This window comes from Cydia splendana, chromosome 15 (assembly GCF_910591565.1).
Source record: "Cydia splendana chromosome 15, ilCydSple1.2, whole genome shotgun sequence".
Taxonomy (NCBI): domain Eukaryota; kingdom Metazoa; phylum Arthropoda; class Insecta; order Lepidoptera; family Tortricidae; genus Cydia; species Cydia splendana.
In genome coordinates this window covers 3428530-3448806 of record NC_085974.1, presented here as the reverse complement: position 1 = coordinate 3448806, position 20277 = coordinate 3428530, and the positions used below count along the sequence as shown (strand labels likewise).

Here is a 20277-nt window from a genome sequence, read left to right as displayed (position 1 = left end):
TTGTCATATCTATACTTCGTTTTTAAGCATTATTGAAAAAAAAAATAGTAAATACTAATATTAACCACTAAGTACATAACTATTACAAAAAAAGCTAAATAATTATACGATTGCATGCTTAAAAAAGACACGTCACCTTCACTCTAATGCTAAACAAACGAAGAATAAGAACTAACAGCGATAAGACCGCCTGTTGCTACCTTTATCTACATTGTAAATCGGTTTTAGGGTTCCGTACCCAAAGGGTAAAACACGGGACCCTATTACTAAGATTCCGCTGTCCGTCCGTCCGTCTGTCACCAGGCTGTATCTCACGAACCGTGATAGCTAGACAGTTGAAATTTTCACAGATGATTTATTTCTGTTGCCGCTATAACAACAAATACTAAAAACAGGATAAAATAAAAATTTTAGTGGGGCCTCCCATACAACAAACGTGATTTTTGACCGAAGTTAAGCAACGTCGGGCGGGGTCAGTACTTGGATGGGTGACCGTTTTTATAAATAATGGTACGGAACCCTTCGTGTGCGAGTCCGACTTGCACTTCGCCGGTTTTTTTTAAATTTGTTTTTATGTTTGTGGTGTAATAAAGAATATTTTAGAGTCAGACCAAGAAAAGTCTACAGCAATTTTGATAGCACACGCAGTGCAAGTGTTATTTATATGTCATAATTTCATAGAAGCGACGTTTGAAATAATACTTGCACTGCGTGTTCTATCAAAATCGCTATAGATTTTTCTTGGCCTAACTCTTCTTTAAATTACAAAGTAAGGCCTAAATTATAAAATAAGGCCCATCAATGTTTTTTTTTTTGTGTTTATTAAACTTGATATTTTGTCTATAGTATTAGCGGACATGGCCTCAAAATTTAAACCCGCTTAAGAATCGGGCCTTATTTCGTGCATTATATACAATACTACCCATTTTTGTGTAGTCATTATTTATACTATAGAAGCATTGTTTGAGTAGCCAATTATTTAAACAGTATTTTTTTAAAGGGCAACGGTGGCAATATTTTAAGGTCTGGATAATAAGATACAGATCTTAATAAGGATATCAATGTAAGTGAATGTTACCATGACTACCAAACAAACAAATGTGATAGAATTTGCCAGCTGGCATTGTAACATTCAGACAGTTACCTATGTACCTAATCTGAAATATGAATAAATTAGTAATATTTTAAACAGGAAAGTAAACCGAATTTTGGCCTTTTGCTGGACACAATCACAATAGTAATTTGTTTTACAAGAGGGCAAAGTTTATCGCCACCGGTTGATGCATTTGCAGCACCAATGGTACAAAAATGCAAGCTCATCATCAACTGCATAATCGACGTTTGATATGACTATTGAATCCGAGCTTTTTGATCATGAATCATGATAAAACAAAATTTTAGAAGGTCGCAGAATAGTGGATTTAAAATATTTATTTTCTGTGATCTCAAATATCAGGCACGATCATACAAATTGTACATTTGCTGATCTTGCCTTTGTCATTGAAAGACGTAAGGGTTTACACAGAGAATATATATTTAAGTGTAATATGTGCAAAAAAAGGAAACGATACACTCTGAAGACCCAAAAAGAAAATGTTAGTTAATACTGCTCCTCCCCATGGTTACTTGGTTCCTTATTCAACCTACCTGAAATTAAACGAGTAGGTTAGTAAATTATATCATTTTACATTATAAAGTTAAATGTTTAGGTATCTCAATCACTTACTCACTGGTGGACATGGACTCAAAATTTTTGCCCATCTACTTATACTATCTTATAAAAAATGAAATTTTGAAAGTTAGCACGCTTAAAGTTCGTTTTTAGGGTTCCGTACCTCAAAAGGAAAAAACGGAACCCTTATAGGATCACTCGTGCGTCTGTCTGTCTGTCCGTCTGTCACAGCCTATTTTCTCGGAAACTACTGGACCAATTAAGTTGAAATTTGGTACACATATGTAAATTAGTGACCTAAAGATGGAAATGTTTTTTTTATAATTTTAAAATACATAGGTTCGAAGTTATTTAAGAAAACAGCCAAAAAATTACCATTCACCCCCTTTTATCTCCGAAACTACTGGGTCTAAAATATTGAAAAATACACAAAATAGTTCTTTACCTATAGATGACAGGAAAACCTATTAGAAATGTGCAGTCAAGCGTGAGTCGGACTTATGTACGGAACCCTAGTTTTTGCATTAAGGTAACAGATTTTGACATGTCTTATTAAAAATTACCATTGAAAAATAAGTCATAGCAAATATGTTAGAATTATAAATCATATTAATCATATTAATGAGCAAGAGCACCCTAAACCGGCGAGCGTGTATGAGGAATGTTATGAATGTGAAGGAAGCGAAAGTGGTATGTCAGGATCGTAGCAAGTGGAAATCCGTGGTCTCTGCCTACCCCTCCGGGAAATAGGCGTGATTGTATGTATGTATGTATGTATGTATTAATCATATACTTTTTTATATTCTTTTGCTTTCATAAGTAATATAAACTAATTTTTGAAAGCGTTTTTCAATAATTATTAATAAAAAGACACGTCATGATTGTTTACCTTCTTTCTAATGCTAAAAAATAACGAACTATAATAACCGGGCCTTATTTGGTACAGAACCTTGATTTGATAGGTACATCGGATATTCTGGGCCCCTGAGCTTGTTACGTAAAGGACAAAATGGTGACATGTGGTTAGAGCTGATACTGTTAAACTAGTGGTTCTGTGCGCTAAGTATAAAAAATAAGCTTCAGCGAACTCATTAAGCCTAGAAAAAACCCTACACCCTACTGCCACTTAAGTCAGTCTTGAGTCTTTGAATCAATTTCCGTAGTAGTACTAGTACTACTAAGGTACTAGGAGGTAATAAGGCCTATAGTAGGTATAATAAGGCCTACCTGAAAAATAATGTTCTTACAACAGTGTAACCGTGTTAGTTATTTGAGTAACATATATGTAAAGTGATACAATTAAAAGCTAACAGCAAACCAGTACATAAATTATATCTTATGTACTTCTTATGAATTACACTCTTATAAAGGTTTCGGCTAATTACGCTTAATTACTTGAATAAAGGTAGATGAATTGCGTGCGGTCCAATAGGTAACCACAACTCACGGAGTCCAAAACAATAAGCTGATCAGCAAAGTCAAGTAAACAAAGCCAAGTCACAGTAGTAGAAAGATTATCGAGTTCCGTAAACGTAAGCCGGGTCAAAAAATTCAATCGCAACACAGTAAGTAATAAGTGAACGCCTCGTGGCAGTAACGCACGAAAAATAACATTGCAAATTGTCGGCAATGAGGCGCGCGCGGGTGCAAGCGTACGCATCTGTGTGCGTGCATTACACACACAAATACAGTCTCTCACGCCCCGTCAGAGCGACGGGTATATTCAGCTTGAAATCTCAAAATTGACTTTTAGCTCAGCTCCCGTTTCGTCTTAAGGCGTAGTATGTATAGGGTTGTAAAAAAACGGTTTTTTTTCTGACTTGAAAAAAAAAACCGTGAAAAAAAAAACGTTCTTTTTCTGGAGTACGTTTTTTTTCAAAAGTATGAAAACTCAAAATTTGCAAGGCAGTTAATACTTTTATACGGTTGTTTTACTTGTTTTAGACTTTATGTTAACCATTAAACCAATTTAATTTAACAACTTTGATTAATAACAACATAAATGAAATCTGTAGTGGTAGTTATCGCAATTTACTGTTGGCAACACCAACACCTCTCGTCGCCGCATCGGGGAATTCAGGGATTCCCCAAAAATTACTTAGTTTTAAGTTACTTATATAAATAAATCACGAAAAACCGTTATTGTGGCATATTTTTGTTCATCTGAAAAAAAACCTAATTTAGAAAAAAAACCATGGTGCCAGGTTTTTTTTCATGTTTTTTTTTCTATTTGCAACCCTAAGTATGTATAAGTTATACTCTATGGTTTACTAAACAAATTAGTGCTGCACTCTGGCGGCAGAACATTGCAGTAATACTCCCTATTTTACAGGTGGTTTTATGTGTCAAATACATACTATACTCTCAATCCCCCGGGGGTCAATCCCCCGAATAGTTTCAAATTCTTGATTTTTTTTGGAATTTTATGTCCTGGGTGCTAGCCCTTGAAGCCAAATATCATTGAATAAAACTAGAGACAAAACCTATGCTGGCGCCATCTGTAAAAACCTTTAACTTTGACGCATAATGAGGCGTTTCCACACTGTCAAACCGTCGCAGATTTGTCGTATAAGGCGGACTAGGTATATAGTTGGTCAAACCAATTTGTCAGTCAGTAAGAACCAGGACAACTTTACTCATCCTTTTCTTTTGGGTGCTAGTACTAGTGTAAGACAAAGATAGTATGATTCTCTCTGTCTATGATTGAAATGAGACAGTCCTTTGACAAACTTTATGTATCATATTTTATAAATATTGACTTAAGATTCGTATTCATCATATTGTTTAAAAGTACCTACTATGTTCAGGTCAATCAAATTGTTTACTTAACACCAGTAACAAAAGGTGTAAAATCAAACCTCAGAGCTGAAATTCCTACGAGACTTGCACATGACTGTCGATTATGCTACCTTGTCACTTTAACTGTTGGAGTAATAAACTTTACTGCGACAAAGTACTAAAAACAGACTTGCCTTAAGCCCCTGCTACACGATCGCCGACAAGGCCCCAGACCGCGTGGCCTTGGTCCGTCCCGGACCGTGTAGACAGTTGTTACCAACAAAATTTGACCAAAACTGACCAAGGACAGACCAAGGTCAGACGGTTAGAAGGCTTGTCGGCGACCGTCTAGCAAGGGCTTTATTCATAAAACTTAGCAAACCTCTGTTGGATTGTGTCTTTTTCTAACTAACACATTTGTCATGTGATACCATATGGATAAGGATAAACTTTTATTTTTCTTACTCGCGTTATCCCGGCATTTTTCCACGGCTCATGGGAGCCTGGGGTCCGCTTGACAACTAATCCCATGATTTGACGTAGGCACTAGTTTTTACGAAAGCGACTGCCATCTGACCTTCCAACCCAGGGAAACTAGCCCTTATTGGAATTAGTCCGGTTTCCTCACGATGTTTTCCTTCACCGAAAAGCGACTGGCAAATATTATATTTCAAATATTATATTTAGTTATATGATATTTCGTACATAAGTTTCGAAAAACTCATTGGTACGAGCCGGAGTTTGAACCCGCGACCTCCGGATTGAAACTAAGTTACTAACTTTAATATTCTGCAATATTTGACGGGTATAGTTAGACCAAGAAAAGTCTGCAGCGATTTTGACAGCCCTCGCAGTGCCAGTGTTATTTTAAACGTCAAACTTCTATGAAATTATGACGTATAAATGACACTTGCACTGCGTGGGCTATCAAAATCGCTGCAGACTTTTCTTGGTGTAACTCTAGTAAATAAAAGTATATTTAAATAAAATTCCAAATTATTGTGTACACATTCCTATATATGCAAATTAGAACAGAACAATAAGACGAAGACTGCCTAAATATTGATTACCATTTTTATTACTTTTATTTATCGCCTCATTATATTGTAATTAGTTCAGAGAATTTACTAATGGGATTATTTGTGGCATAATAATATTATTGGATTATTTTAGTACGTACCTACTTACTATAGACAGTCAAGCAAATGTCAGTAGAAAAAGGCGCGAAATTCAAATTTTCTATGAAACGAAGTCCCTTCGCGCCTACATTTTTCAAATTTGCCGCCTTTTTCTACTGACAAGATCTGCTTGACCAACTTTACTTACTTGGCTGGCGCGATGACCCAATATGACGGCCCGATTCGAACTTTAAGATACGTCAATTTATAGATCTAGACACAATATGGATTAGATATGTCAGTGTCAAATGTGAGGTTTCTTCAAACAAAACGTCACTTTTGACACTGACACATCTAATCCATATCGTTTCTACATCGGTTGGAATCGGGCAGTCAGTCTTGGCTTCCAACACAAGAGCACGCCACTTTGCTCGGTCCAGAGCGGTATCAGGGTATCACGCCAGCTTTCGCCCACGTCGAGCTCACGGAGATCTATCTGCCTCCACTCTATATGCCCAACGATATTATATATTATAGTTTGTCAAAGGATTCTCTCATTTCAATCATAGACAGGGAGAATCATACTATCTTTGTCTTACACTAATAGTTTTCCTGCATGGTTCTTACTGACTGACAAATTGGTTTGACCAACTATATTTATGTAATATCGTTGGGTTTTTATATTATTATATTTTAGTAGCTAGACGTCCATTTTATATCCCGTAGCCCAGTATCTAATTTTTTTTTCAGAATGATTGAGATGAAGAATAAGAATCCGCGCGACGTCCACATCTTCTGTCGCCACGTCCACAGTTTCCTTCTAATTTCCTCGCTTCATGGTCCAATACGTAGTTATTTAAATCTGTCTACCTTCCTGTCTGCTGAATATCGTAACCTCACCCAGGGGACCAGACCAACCCTTTTTCCAAATTGCTATTTGTGTTTATCGACCTCTAAACAAAGCTTGCAGGGTACATTTCTTAAGGCCCCTGTACACAATGGGCCAGCGCCGGCCAGTCCAAGGGACGCAGCCATGCGGTAGAATGATATAGCAATATCACTTGCTCCCTTTAACGCATAAATGCGTCCCCCAGACTGGCCCACGCTGGCCCATTGTGTACAGGGGCTAGCTTACCCTTCGATGTACAAAAGTGCATGGATAGATGTCGACCGTAAACGGGCCCACTGATTAACAGTCCGCCGGACGGTATCGGCCTGTCAGTTGTTCGGAACTGTCAAAGTTATATTCTAACTGACATCAGGCCGATACCGTCCGGCGGACTGTTAATCAGTGGGCCCCTTAATGCCTTAATATTACGGTTGAAACATCTCCATGCACTTTTGAACGCCAGTGTACAACTGTACAGTCACCTGCAATAATATGTATTTGTAGAGCCATAAGAGCGTGTCACACATTTTTGCGGCCTACGACGAGTAACATATTATTGCAGGTGGCTGTACAATTCATAGTAATTGGAGGTTAAGTATAGGCAGGAGCGCTGGTGGCCTAGCGGTAAGAGCGTGCGAATTTGAATCTGCAGGTCGCGGGTTCGAACCCCGGTTCGTACCAATGAGTGTTACTGAACTTATGTACGAAATATCATTTGATATTTACCAGTCGCTTTTCGGTGAAGGAAAACATCATGAGGAAACCGGACTAATCCCAATAAGGCCTAGTTTACCCTCTGGGTTGGAAGGTCAGATGGCAGTCGCTTTCGTAAAGACCCCAAGCGGACCCCAGGCTCCCATGAGCCGTGGCAAAATGCCGGAACAACGCGAGGAAGATAATGATAAATTGGAGGTTAATAAAAGTAAATGGAGAGATAAATATGAAAAGTTGTGGACGTAAAAAGTCTAAGAAATCTTTTCAAAATCCAATCAGCCCCATGAGCCCCATAGTCAGACTAAACGCTTCTCACTGCACCCACCTTGACATTTTTCTATTTGGCCCTATTGGTTGATTGGTAGAGAATTCCACAGGAGAATTCCATGAGGCAATAAGATCAATAAAATTCAGAATTCTATTCGATTAACAATATTAAACCCAGTCACTTTAAATCAGTAAAAATTCAATGATTCCTCCGATTAAAGCAATAATTGAACTGAAACAAAAGTGTTATAAACATCTAGAGGGTTAAGAGTCCTCGAGCCCACTATAAATAACAACTATCGCAAGCTCATATCTTAATAAATCATGACATTCAAAACTAGATCTTACGTAATCATCTTAAAGTTCAATTTTTAAGCTCTGCAACTCCCTTATCGGATAATCTGAAAATCGGCAACGATAACGGCGCTATTTCAAAAAGTCATAACAGAGTGTACTACGTCACTCAAAAAGCTACTTTGTAGCGTGGATTTAGAGTTCAGATTCTAATCGATGGTGAATATGTATTAAGATCGTTACAGATTATAAAGGCAGTTTGGTTTTATTTCTTTTGGATGCCGATAGGTTCGCGGATGATATTCCTGACGACCGATCGCATAAGCTCGGTGACCAAAATAAGTCTGACCCCTGATTTCATACAATTTGTATGCTTCTTAGGGCCAAGTCTTTGGCGGTCGTGAGGTAAAATGAATAGGAACTAAGAAGGCTATTATGTATCGTATCGTATTCCTGATCAGAGAAGTAGGAAGGCGAGGAAGTGCGGACGGCAACATAAGGAATGGGATTAAATATGGCATACCTTTGAACTCGTTTTAACGAGACGAGGATTTTTTATGTATTTTATTGAATAGAGTTTAATTTTTCAGAACTGTATGCATCTGTATCAGTAGAACAACTCGTAAAAAGCGGAATATGTTAGAAAACGGACAGGTTATTTATGAAATTGACATTTTGTGAGTCGAATGTAGCGCTGGCCCGCTCCGTTTGCGTCCTTGAGTACGTTCAAACAAAAAGGTTTACCGAATATCACGCTAGATGGTGCTGGACCGAGCGCGCAATTTCTACATCGCGCTAACGAAATTTGATTTGGTTTGTATATAAGGATCGGGAAATGATTTCTACTTAGAATTCACAATATATAAAGAGCACCCATAATAGCCATCGCGAATGGCTTACTGGCGTCATTCATGTTTTTTTGTAAAATCTAACAAACCGTTGAAAATAGTTTGTCCCTATCCGTCATTTTGACATTTCTGTTTGTTAGAAAGAGGAAGACAGCATTTAACAGAGACTTGTAAGAGTTTGGTAAGTTCTTTTAATAAGGGGATTACTTAATGTATATAATCTGCATTAAACTTGTAATAAAATATCCGTAATTAATGTAAGTAGGTATTATTTATTATGATCGTAGCAGCGTAGCTTCAAATTCCTAATAGGTATTTTGGAACTTTGGGTACCTACTAAAATACCCGTTTTCGACGAATAACCTCTAGTTCCAATTGTTTCCAGCTTTACTGCTAAATTTACTGCCAACTCGTACAATAATAGAACCTTTTCAGTAATGAAAATAATTTTGTTATGCCTAACTCGGGAACGCATAAGAACAATATAACTTTACTAATTAATACTCAAATGATGTTAGTTAATTTTTAATACAGTTGCTCACAAAGTGCTACTTTACGTAGCTGTTTAGCGTGCGGAAAGTTGGTTATGTCGAACTAGTGCTTTTTACTTTTCCAATTTTTTTAAATTTATACTTGTTCCAATTCACGACTACTTATTGATGAGTGTTAATATTAGTTTCCTTTAAACGTCGTAATCAGCATAAAAACCTACTGTTAATGTAAGAATATGAAAAATATACATATTTCATATTTTAATACTTACCTCTTCATCATTATAACACGTTTATTTTTTAATATTGAATATTGAAAATTCCGTTCTTAATAAGGTGTCTGAATGGAACGGAATAGCTGCCAAACGCCCATAGATATAATATACTTAAAGACGACGTCTAAGCGAGCTGTCACTGTTACCACTTTTGTTTAGTGTACGATTAACAATGTTTTACTTATTTTTTCGCAACTGTATTAAAAAACGTCGTTCGATACACGTGCGGAAATGTCATTCTTCACTCGTCCCGAGTCTTCCCACTCGCCTGCGGCTCGTGGCAAGATATCTCGGTACTCGTGAAGTAATGACATACCTTCCGCACTAGCATCGAAATGTACTATTCTGAAACTGAATTAGGTATTATCAAGTATTATGCAACTCTAAAGGTACAACTTTCCTGAGTAATAAATAATAAAGCCTTCACGTTTCGATAAAGAGTAAAGGATAACTCCAGCTAGACCGGGCCGGGCCCGGGCCGAGGCGTCCGACATGTCATTTTCTATGACGGCTGATCGGTGATCACGGGGTGCTTTTCATAGAAAACGAAGCGCCGTCTAGCGTCAGTCATCATTTAGGTATAAGTCCTGAGCTGATGTTTTTAAATTTAGATAAGATATGGGTAGAAGATCGGCATCGGGCACCGTTCATGTCATACGGCTCGATTCGGAAAATGAATTAGATTTCTACTAGACTTCAACAAATTATGATACGGATAATTTAAAGATATTTGTAAGATATATATGTCAAATTTGACGTTTCCGCGATTCTGGAGGTCCTCTTGAACGATTTCGACAAGTTATGACTTAGATATCCAAGTCACATCTAGTCGATATCTAATGTAGATCTAGTTGATCTCTAAATCGTCTCAAGATCTTGTGATTATCTCGAAATCCGAATAGGCCTGTTCGGGCAAGAACCGTCACATGATTTATATTTTTCAGTGACCTCTATTATTATTATAAAATAAGGGTGACAGTTGGTAGCTACAGTTACCCAATGCATGTGAGTGGAACGTCGCGCAAAATAATCATAATCATCGCATTTATTCACGATAAACTATAACATACACGAGTACAGAACAACAAAGAAAGTTAAACATAAAATAAATAAATAGTTTACCACGAAATGGTCCCGCCTCAGCATAATGCTAACCCAAAAGTCAGCGCTGATCTTCCGGTGAGACCATTTGTGGGTCACGAACGCAGCTGTACGACACGACAACAGACAGAAAGGACGACCATCGCTCCTTCTGATCTGCTTCTGTGACAGACGTACAGACAGACAGACAGATACACGAGTGATCCTATAAGGATTCCGTATTTTTCTTTTGAGGTACGAAACCCTAAAAAGTATTTTTTTTAGACAATGTTTAAAAAAACACAAAAAATAAGTATTCATTTCTTTCAAAATCCGTTAGACAAAAATGGAGATAAAAGATTGAGGAACCGATAGCCGTTTGCCTTATAATTATATCTGAAGTGCAAAAGTACGAGATACGATTCAAAACCTCGGGTAGCCCCTTAACGGACCAGCCAACTTCTGCTTGATCCAACAAGCCCCGGACCAAGGTCGCGGTCCGGTACGCCCGTCTGTTGGCGCTTTAAGGTTTCCGACTTGGCATTTTACAAGTGACCTCACAATGTTAACGCTTCATAAAGCTGTCTTTGAGATGTTATGGCATTGAGTGCTAGCCCTAACGTGCCGTATCTGAGTGTTTCAAGAGTGTAAGTGGCTTGTCTTGAGGCGCTTAGGACCTTGTTCCGAGGTAACTTGACACGTTCGATGAGTGTCTTTGCTCATTTAGTCCAGTCAATATAGTGTAGTAAATGAAGCAAGTTGTTGTATGGAGACCCATGCATTAATTTCTCAGTCGATGAAATTTAGCTTGGTTATTGTATAGTATGAGCCGAGACTAACATTATAAATATCCAAAAAAAAACACTCCTCTAAGTTAGGTAAAAACACAAATCTGATTATATATTGAACCGAGTAATTCCTCAGTCCAAAATTATTTTACAAAATAAGTTATTTGTATCAGTATGTGATACTAGAAAAAAATCTAAAAGTTTCGTCAAACATGAGAATATTTTTTTATGATACTTCATTTTTTTGACGCTCATTTTCATCGGAAAATTGCTCTGTCATTTTTTTCTTCTTATATGATCTTAGAATATAATTTGGCGCAGTGGGTAAAAAAATCCAAAAAAAATGCGTATCGAAATGTATGCATTATAGAACTATTAAAAACTGAGAGTGGAAAATTTTTAGATTTTCATTTTGTAGGTATAAAACGGCAATAAAATGGCATTCCAGTGAAAAAATTAGACTGAGCAATTTTCCGGTCCAAGACACGCCAAAAAATTTTATTTTATTAATACTGGTATTTCTGCTAGGATATTTTTTTGATATTTCATATATTGTTGCAATACGTTACATGAATATGTCTGGTGAAGAAAGTTTGAACGGAGCATTTTTCCGTAAAAAGATATTAACGATTTAAAACTTTAGGTATTTACTTTAATTCTATTATTATTATTCTTTGGAAATTTATACAATACTTTTTATTTATTGATACTTTATCATACTGTAAAGTTTTTTCTGGCTGAGGAATTACTGCGGGGTCCACTACCTTTATTTACTACATTAATAGGGAGATTAGGGAGTATTAGCCAGAGTGCAGCACTAATTTGTTTAGTAAACCATAGAGTAACTTATACATACTAGGCCTTAAACAGTTTTTTGACAAGTTTTCACTATGACATTGATGCATCAAGGCGGTTTGTTTACAGGTGGCCTACCGCGAAACGCGAAAATCGAAATTTCTTTATCTGCCTCTTTATCGATCGAATAGGCAAGAGTGATAGAGAGGCAGAAACCGAACTTTCGACTGTCGTGTTTCACGGTAGGCCATGTGATTGGCCTAGTGACGCCCTCTACTCAGAGTTTTGCGTAATGTTCCCTATTGGGTTGAATGCAGTGCTGCAGTGCACACACCACTTTGTCATCTCGTTAAAATTTATAAAAATTATTGATTCAATCGACTATTTTTCATTTTTTGAATAAAGTCCTTTAGCTCGGCCTTATTAGAGTCTGTGCGGGAACAGAAGAGTCGTGGAATGTATGAGGCCCAATACATTCCACGACTCTTCTCTTTCCGAACAGACTCTACCCTCAGGCACAGAATAAATAATAGTACTATGTACAGAAGATTCACTCTCTAACCTAACGCGTCTGTTACGATTAGGACAGATATGACCGCTAGGTGGCGACTGCGCCACGCACGGCTTATGGCTAGCCACCGAAATTGGTGTGGGGCGGATGTACTTGTAGCTACTTGTTGCGACGCGATCGCGGAGTGAGCCACGCCTGCCTCAGGTATCTACCTTATTCATTTTGCCTGGTAAACATCAATGCCGATTCTAACTCGTAGTTATTATCGAAGAAAATCATTTTCTCATTTCTAACCACATTAATAACCAACACTTTATTTAGTGAAAGTATTTTCCCATAAAGTCATAATTCAAGGTAGGTAAATGCCACTACTATTGGCTCGGTGGGTAAATACACCGAGTAATGGACTTGTATAGCGCCAAGCCGAGGCTTTCGTTTCAACTTTAGGGTTGTCTCTTCAAACATGAATTCCTAAACAAAAGCCGTCCTTCTTTTTGTTTAGAGCTCCGTTTTCAAACTATTCAAAATATGTTTGACAAACTATTAAAAGAAGTCAATCAAGTCAAAATAAATATACAAAAACTAAAGTGCAAAAACGGGCCTCTCCTATGTTTCTAGTGTACTTAAAATAAAACACCACTAAACAACAACAAATGTTACCAACAAATTGTGATATACGCTGTCATGAATAACAACGGTTTTTAAACAGTATAGGTAATTAATTAAGATAGCTAAATTTTTGTAACGAGAAAGGCAAATTTTACCTACAGTACCTACGAGTAGTTAACAGACCGACATATTTATTTAGTCGGTCTGTAACAGCTTAAGATGCAATTTTTTTTTATAACTAATTAGGTACTTGGATTTGCTATAGAATTTAATTCGAATATTAAGTCGAACTATTGGTTCCGTTCTTTCAAACTAACTTTTCTTATATACATACCTACATATCTATTTTACAATTACGTGATAATATACAGTGTTCTTAAAATCAAGAAAATTACAAAAAAAAGCTAAACTTCGACAGTGACAACCCTAAACAATCTCTGAATCGAAATCGATTCTGCGTTCCTTTGCTGACTGAATGTGTGTATGATATTAAAAAGAAAAACGAAATAAAGTTACATGTATGCGCAGCACATTGCTGTGAAAATACGTGAAATACTGGCTATGTAAATATGTGCATATATGAGCAAAAGGAGGATCTTTTTATGAGCGGGGGGAGGGGGGGTTATAGTTAAGTTAATTATTAAGTATTTTTGTATTTAATTTTAGTTGTAATAATATATAGTTTAGATTGTTATTTGTAAGTTTTATGTTATTAATTTTAATTTTTAATTTAATTTTTTATCGATTTTAATTTTAATGTATTGTCAATATGTGTTATTTAAATAAATAAACGTCATTATGAGCAATAGTATTTATTAATATTTAATTTCGAAGTTAACAAAAATGTACTTACCTCAATTTTTTCCCTAGACCTAGCTTTGCGTGAAGCAATAAGTTATTTAAAGTGTTCCAGGTAATGAATTATATGGTTTCTGTATACGTTTATTATTTATTTGTGCTATTCGGTCCTTGAACTAATTAAAATTTTAAAAAATACGACAAAAAAAAGTTCTATTCAAAAAGCTACATTGTCAGTTTCATAGAAGGCATTGAAGTTATTTTTTTACATGTATGTCTGTGTTTTCTATTTAATGAAATAATTCGTGTAAAATGTATCTCTAATACACTAGGTCCTAGTCCTACTAAGTATACAATAGGCAATATTGCAGCTAACCATTTTGTACTTACTTATTTTTATACCTCATTTACGAATAAATCCTCAAATTTATTAAAACAATTGCCTAATTATTCGTGGTCATGTCTCTAACGTGAATTTTTAAAAACAACTCATAAAACAACAACGGCTGGTCAGCGCCGATACGCAAATGGCCACGCAAAATATTAAAATTCACAACATACAATAATCCAGTACTTACCTGCTGCCATAGTCCGATCAACGAAACACAAGCATTGGCGTATACCTAAGGACTGGCCTTACGGGCACTAAAACTGGTACTAGTCATAGTATAATAATATACTCCGCCTGGTACTCTATTCCCGTCTTTTCTAGGTCACCTAACTGACACAAGCCTACGTCATCATGCGACAGCGCTATATGATAATATGCGATAGCGCTATATATAGCGGCCATGTTATTGTGACGTAGGCCTGTGTCACTCTGGGAATAGAAGACCATGTTTTATTAGACCATGGTACTAGTTCAGCCAGCGGTGTCACTCATGAATTCGAGCCAATCGTGCAGTCTAACGCAACTAACGAATCGCGCGTGATGCAAACTCATCAACCAATCGCGTAGTAGCGGTGTCACACCGCTGTACTAGCCCCATTCTGATTGCCCGTAAGGCCAGTCCTGAGATATACGTCAATGAGCGCAAGTACAATACAATACTGTTTCTTTTTATTGCACACCTCAAATACTCGTAGTTTACAAGTATTTCATAATTAAATATTATAGGACGACCGAATATTTGTGATAAACACACAATAATAGATACCCTTAGCAGGATTCGAACCCAGGACCTCCTGCTTCGTAGCAGGGTCACTACCGACTAGGCTAGGAGGCCGTTAATAGAATTCGACGTATAATCATCATCATAATTAGCTTTAGTTTAGCGTTGACTAATTTATTTTTGATTATTTGATTAAGTTGCTGCGTCGTCATTATGCTCTGGGACCATAATTGTAACTCTCGTTTGTTTACCATAAACCCTGTATAAGTTATTTGCATTTATTGCTCCCGTTAAAAGTGTTTTGCGAGGTCTAGTTGAATAAAGAATATTTTGAATCATGAAATATTGTTACTTTTAACTAGAATGAATTATAGGAGTACTTGAATTTTCAAAAAGGAAGTATTAGGATTTCCCAGGGCCATATTTCATGCTGCCAAAGTGCAAGGAGTGGTATTATGTTCATCTTCCAACAGTGCCAACTAAGAAGGAAGAACTAAAACACTGAAAAAAATTGGATACCCCACACAAAAAATCAGATCAGCTGAATTGTTGACCTAAAGCCGACATTCACATCACAGTTTATTTGATAAAACGTGTATTACGTGTAAACGTGTACTGTGTAGTAATGCTTAGTTATATAGTTGCCCAATATCATACTAGATGTCGCTGTTCCATCGGCTAAGTATATTAAAATTTTTATACAGCCCTTTATAACGTGGTTTCCGAATAAATGAGTATTAAGTTCTCAAGTGAAGTGGTTCAATACAAATAGGTAGTAGTAATAAGTGCAGTGCAGTAGTGAGTGAACAAATTGTATACAAAAAAAATCATTAAACCGGCTCAAGACCGAAGTGATACTACAATTAAGTGCTCCGTGAACAAAGCTTTGTACGGAGAACTAAATCTCCGTTGACTGGAGTATTGACACCAATCTCTAAAACAAATGCGAATAAAGACCATAAAACGGAGCTGTTTCAAACACCTGTACAGACAAAATAACATCGTTTTATTTTATTTCCAATACGGTGATGGCTTTTTGTATATAAAAAGGAAGGTCGATTGCACCGATGAATGTTTTGTATCATGGCCATTATAAACGCATTATTTACGCTCTTTTCTTGTATGGACACGTGTCATGATTTATTTATATTTACATTAAAGATAGCGTTGAATAATAATTTTAATGTGGCAACATTATTGCATTACCCTGATTAATACAGGGGTGGTTGGGAAAATAACATTATACTACTGGCAACACGGTAGGTAGTGGGGACACGGAGCCAGTTGGACAGGCTCGGTCAGCTCGTTCACTTGGGTTGAGGCGGTCAAAGAGGACACATCGTGAAGGATTGGTCAGATCAGAGTAACTGCAAGTACCTCCATTGTTGTAGTATTAATAGTAGAGTAACCATACCCACTAGAAGAACCATGACACACGGACAGCAATCACATGCCCATAACTTGTGTTTTCTACTCTTTCTGGTAAAGCCTGACCAGTAATTTTATTAATACAGGCTGACTTCAAATAATACAAAATCAATGTTTTACACACATCTTCCGTAAACTAAGCCCCTCAAATAAGTCTCATGTTTTAAAAATAATCAAAAGATAAATCGATATTTAAAATAATAAATCGATGAACACCGGTAGCATGCACGAAAAAGTGTCACGTTGTGGACATATCTCCATGGTAACGTTGTGAACGGATCTCCGTGGTAACGTTACGGCCACGTTTTCTTATGACGTTATCACGCAAAATTATCGTCCGTAAACCGACTTTACAGACAACCATATTTTTTAAGTTTTCATTTATCCCATTTTTTAGGCTTCACATGGTTATCCTAACGTAATGATTAACAAAGAAGTTAAAAGAATTTGAAATGAACACTTTCCTCTTTGGTTATCAATCACCTGCCACAGTATTTTATGAAGTAGGTACCCGTGTTTTGATTAGTAATCGTCATTTGTCAAAGTAATTAAAAGTGACAGGTATGACAGTTAGGTATTTAATGTGGGGTAACCACACTTCGGGACTTTCATTATTTGTTTTATTAGAAAATTAGTGATAATTAAATACAGCTAATTTTAACAACGGGGTTAATGTAGAATACTATTTGGCATTAACTGAGTCACTATCAAGTGTTTTGTATTACCAATTTGAAGTCAATCTGTATAATAATGATCATTGTCAAGAGGGCGCTGTTATCCTCATGATCATGACAGTTCAGTATTCAACATGGCGCGTGATCATAATATTCGGTCAGGCTTTACCTACACTTTCAAGTTTATTCTCGTACGCCATGTAATGCGAATTTTGTTATGTTTAAAGCGTGACAATCAACGTCAATTCAATTGGGTACAATGATGTTCACATTGAAGATAATAATTGATTTGTATGAAAAATAGGAAGTGTAAGACTGTGCATACTTTTTAAGCTGTTACAAAAGTTTAAGGAGTACAATATAAGTATGTAAAAATTTGTCCACGGTCCTTTCGACCGTTTTCTCTTTCAGAATTATTTAAATCAAAGCCCAAGAATTTCTTAAACTCCGTTTAATCCGACCGGATATTACGCGTTTCCAGATATTTTTCTCATTACCAACAACCCTCAAAATACTAAAACCTCAAATAACGTCTTTAATAAAAAGGTAACCATTTCTCGGTTTTCCGGTCACAGAGCTTTTAAACCAAAGGGCAACCTCGGTAACTCAAGTTAACCTGTACCCCGGTGCGGCGATATAACCTCCTAAGGCCTCCATACAAATGAAAAATCCAGAATTTGTCACTGAAATTTGAACCTATAGTGCAGGGAATATATTTGTTTTTTGTTTTGTTTGAAAATTGAACGAAAGAAAACAAATGCGACTCTATTCCAATTGAATATTATTTAAATTTCATCAAACTGAATAAGTGCTATAGGTAGGACCTCGGGCCTTAGGAGGATTTTATGAAAAATGTTCCAACGCTTGTATCTCGGTTTTACAGCCTCTCAGTTTAATGCTTAATTCTTAATTGTCTTTTGAGATTAGTACGATTTACTGCTTGGAATGAAACGACTGGTGAAGATAGATTGCTTGCTTACAGACCTTACAATGCAAAAGGTACTTTGAGAATATTAAATTTAGTTAAATCATCTTTTTGTATTTTCTGTAAGTGTACCCGAAAGAAATGGATCATTTTAGAAGTGTTTGAATTTGGCTGCGGTGACAATAGCGCTATATCTGTCAATTTATGGTCAATTTCCTTGATAAAATGAAGTGACGTTCATCGCTGCAATTTCGGCTATGATTATGACGTCCTCCGGAGTCCCCCTTGTCATTATTGCAGTTTTGAATTTGGAACCTTCTTGTATTCCATTTTAATTCATAATTCAAGTAAATCCTTTATAAGGGCCTCAGGGACTCAGGACTCAATGATGTTTAAATCACTGTCAGTTGAACCTAGTTGGATTTATTTTGTTTCTGTCGAAAACAAATCAAAAAACTTTATTAATAAATATAGGAAAGCGGCGCACACCTCTCGACACCCCTGAGCCGCTGTTGTTGTTGTTGGTCACACCGATGTTGGTCCGGGTCGTCTTCACAACGGCAGTTTCAGGGGCCCATCTATAGTCAGCGGCAAGTCACCACCTGCCTCAATAACGTGTGTTAGCATTGTTATGGCAGGTGTCCGGACTTCTTTACAATAGCCCAGTCTCATTGTCCACCCAAACTTCAATCTATAGACCGGTATACTATTTTCACTTTATCTACAATAGTCCCAATGCCTGCTGCAACCGGTTCATGGGTGTTTATTGTTGCGCCTGTGAACGGGTTCAAGCAGGCGTTCTACATGACATTAAAGCTCTCCAAAGGGCCTCTACGTGTTGGATCTCTATCCCCACGCAAGCCTATCAAAAGACCGGGATTTATAGGCCCGTGAAATCCAAAAGGAGACATAATATTAGGCTTAATAGAGTATGACTTATGCCATAAGTATTCACGATTAATATCTCGCCAAAAATACAACTGTGTTTTCTTCTTTACAGTGACAATGTGGGCTAGCAAGAAGCCCGAGGGAGCTCCCGGGTCTCCCACCGAAGAGGAGATCAAAGTGGTCTTAGTGGGAGACACGCAATGCGGAAAAACCTCGCTGGTGCAGAGATTCGTCTCCGATACTTTTATTGAGGTGAGTCAAAATTTATGAGTTTAATAGGGAGGGTGCATGATCTATAGGGGGCAGCATAGGAGACCTCAGATCAGAGTAAAGTTTATGCTTCCGATGTAGCCCACAAGATGGCAGAACCTACTATCCACAAGAAAACGTACGAGAACGGTACGGTACATGGCAGCACTTCGTTGGGCAATGTACCTATATATAATAAATTATGTTTCCGATTCAGGCCACAAGATGACAGACCCTCCAACGCGCACAGTCCCTGTACACATTTTCTTGACATAAGCCAGCTGTCTCTTTCGCTCGCATGAAAATTTCATATACGTGATGGCTTCCCTTTTACACACTTCAATTATCTTTAAGCGTAAGCGTCATCCAAACCTGTGGAAAATCTACACTATTAGCTCTAGACTCAGAGGGCCTACCGCGATCGTTTGACGTGTTGCCTCTCTGTCGCGCTTGTAAATTCGTACGTAAGTGTGACAGGGAAACACGTCGAACGTGGTTCGCGGTAGGCCATCAGGTTCTTATTAATCTCCTACTTGCATTATATTATAACCCTATGATACATCTAAGCACAAATCAACGGACCTAAGCCTCCCGTCAACTTATACTTATTCAAATTTGGACCCTATAAACGTGCAATAAAGTCGCTTTTCAAATACAACAGAATTGTGATTGTGTACATTCTGCGGAGCCTCAGGTAATTTATTTATTTATTTATTTATTTATTTATTTATTATTCGGAGAACCAACAGCTATCAATTGTACAATAGATATGTATATAGATAACAGAAAGCCAATTATAGGTTCCCGCCAATAGCAACAGGTTAACAAACAAATGGTGGTTAGCACTAAATTTTACAACGTGTTACCACTAATATTCTAAAATACGTATACTTATTATATTATTCTACAATACAAAGCAATACTCTTTATGGTACATACTGAACTAGGAAAACAAAACTTATTAATAATATACATCTATCGATACAGTAATATGCTATCGCATACGACTCGCTCACTTAAATAATCTGTCTGTCAGAATACGTCTTATAGTTGTGATGTTGCTATTAAAAACGT

The 20277-nt window shown here is 36.9% G+C and overlaps 1 protein-coding gene across 2 annotated transcripts in view; it reads left to right on the top strand.

The window, feature by feature from the left end:
* Positions 1–20277, top strand: part of LOC134797442 (uncharacterized) — a 240657-nt gene that overhangs the window by 121940 nt on the left and 98440 nt on the right. For both annotated transcript variants that reach the window (XM_063769683.1, XM_063769682.1), the window contains exon 2: positions 19067–19206. In XM_063769683.1, the coding sequence (XP_063625753.1) occupies positions 19072–19206 (135 nt within the window). In that variant the 5' untranslated portion in view covers positions 19067–19071. The remainder of the gene's footprint in view (positions 1–19066; positions 19207–20277) is intronic.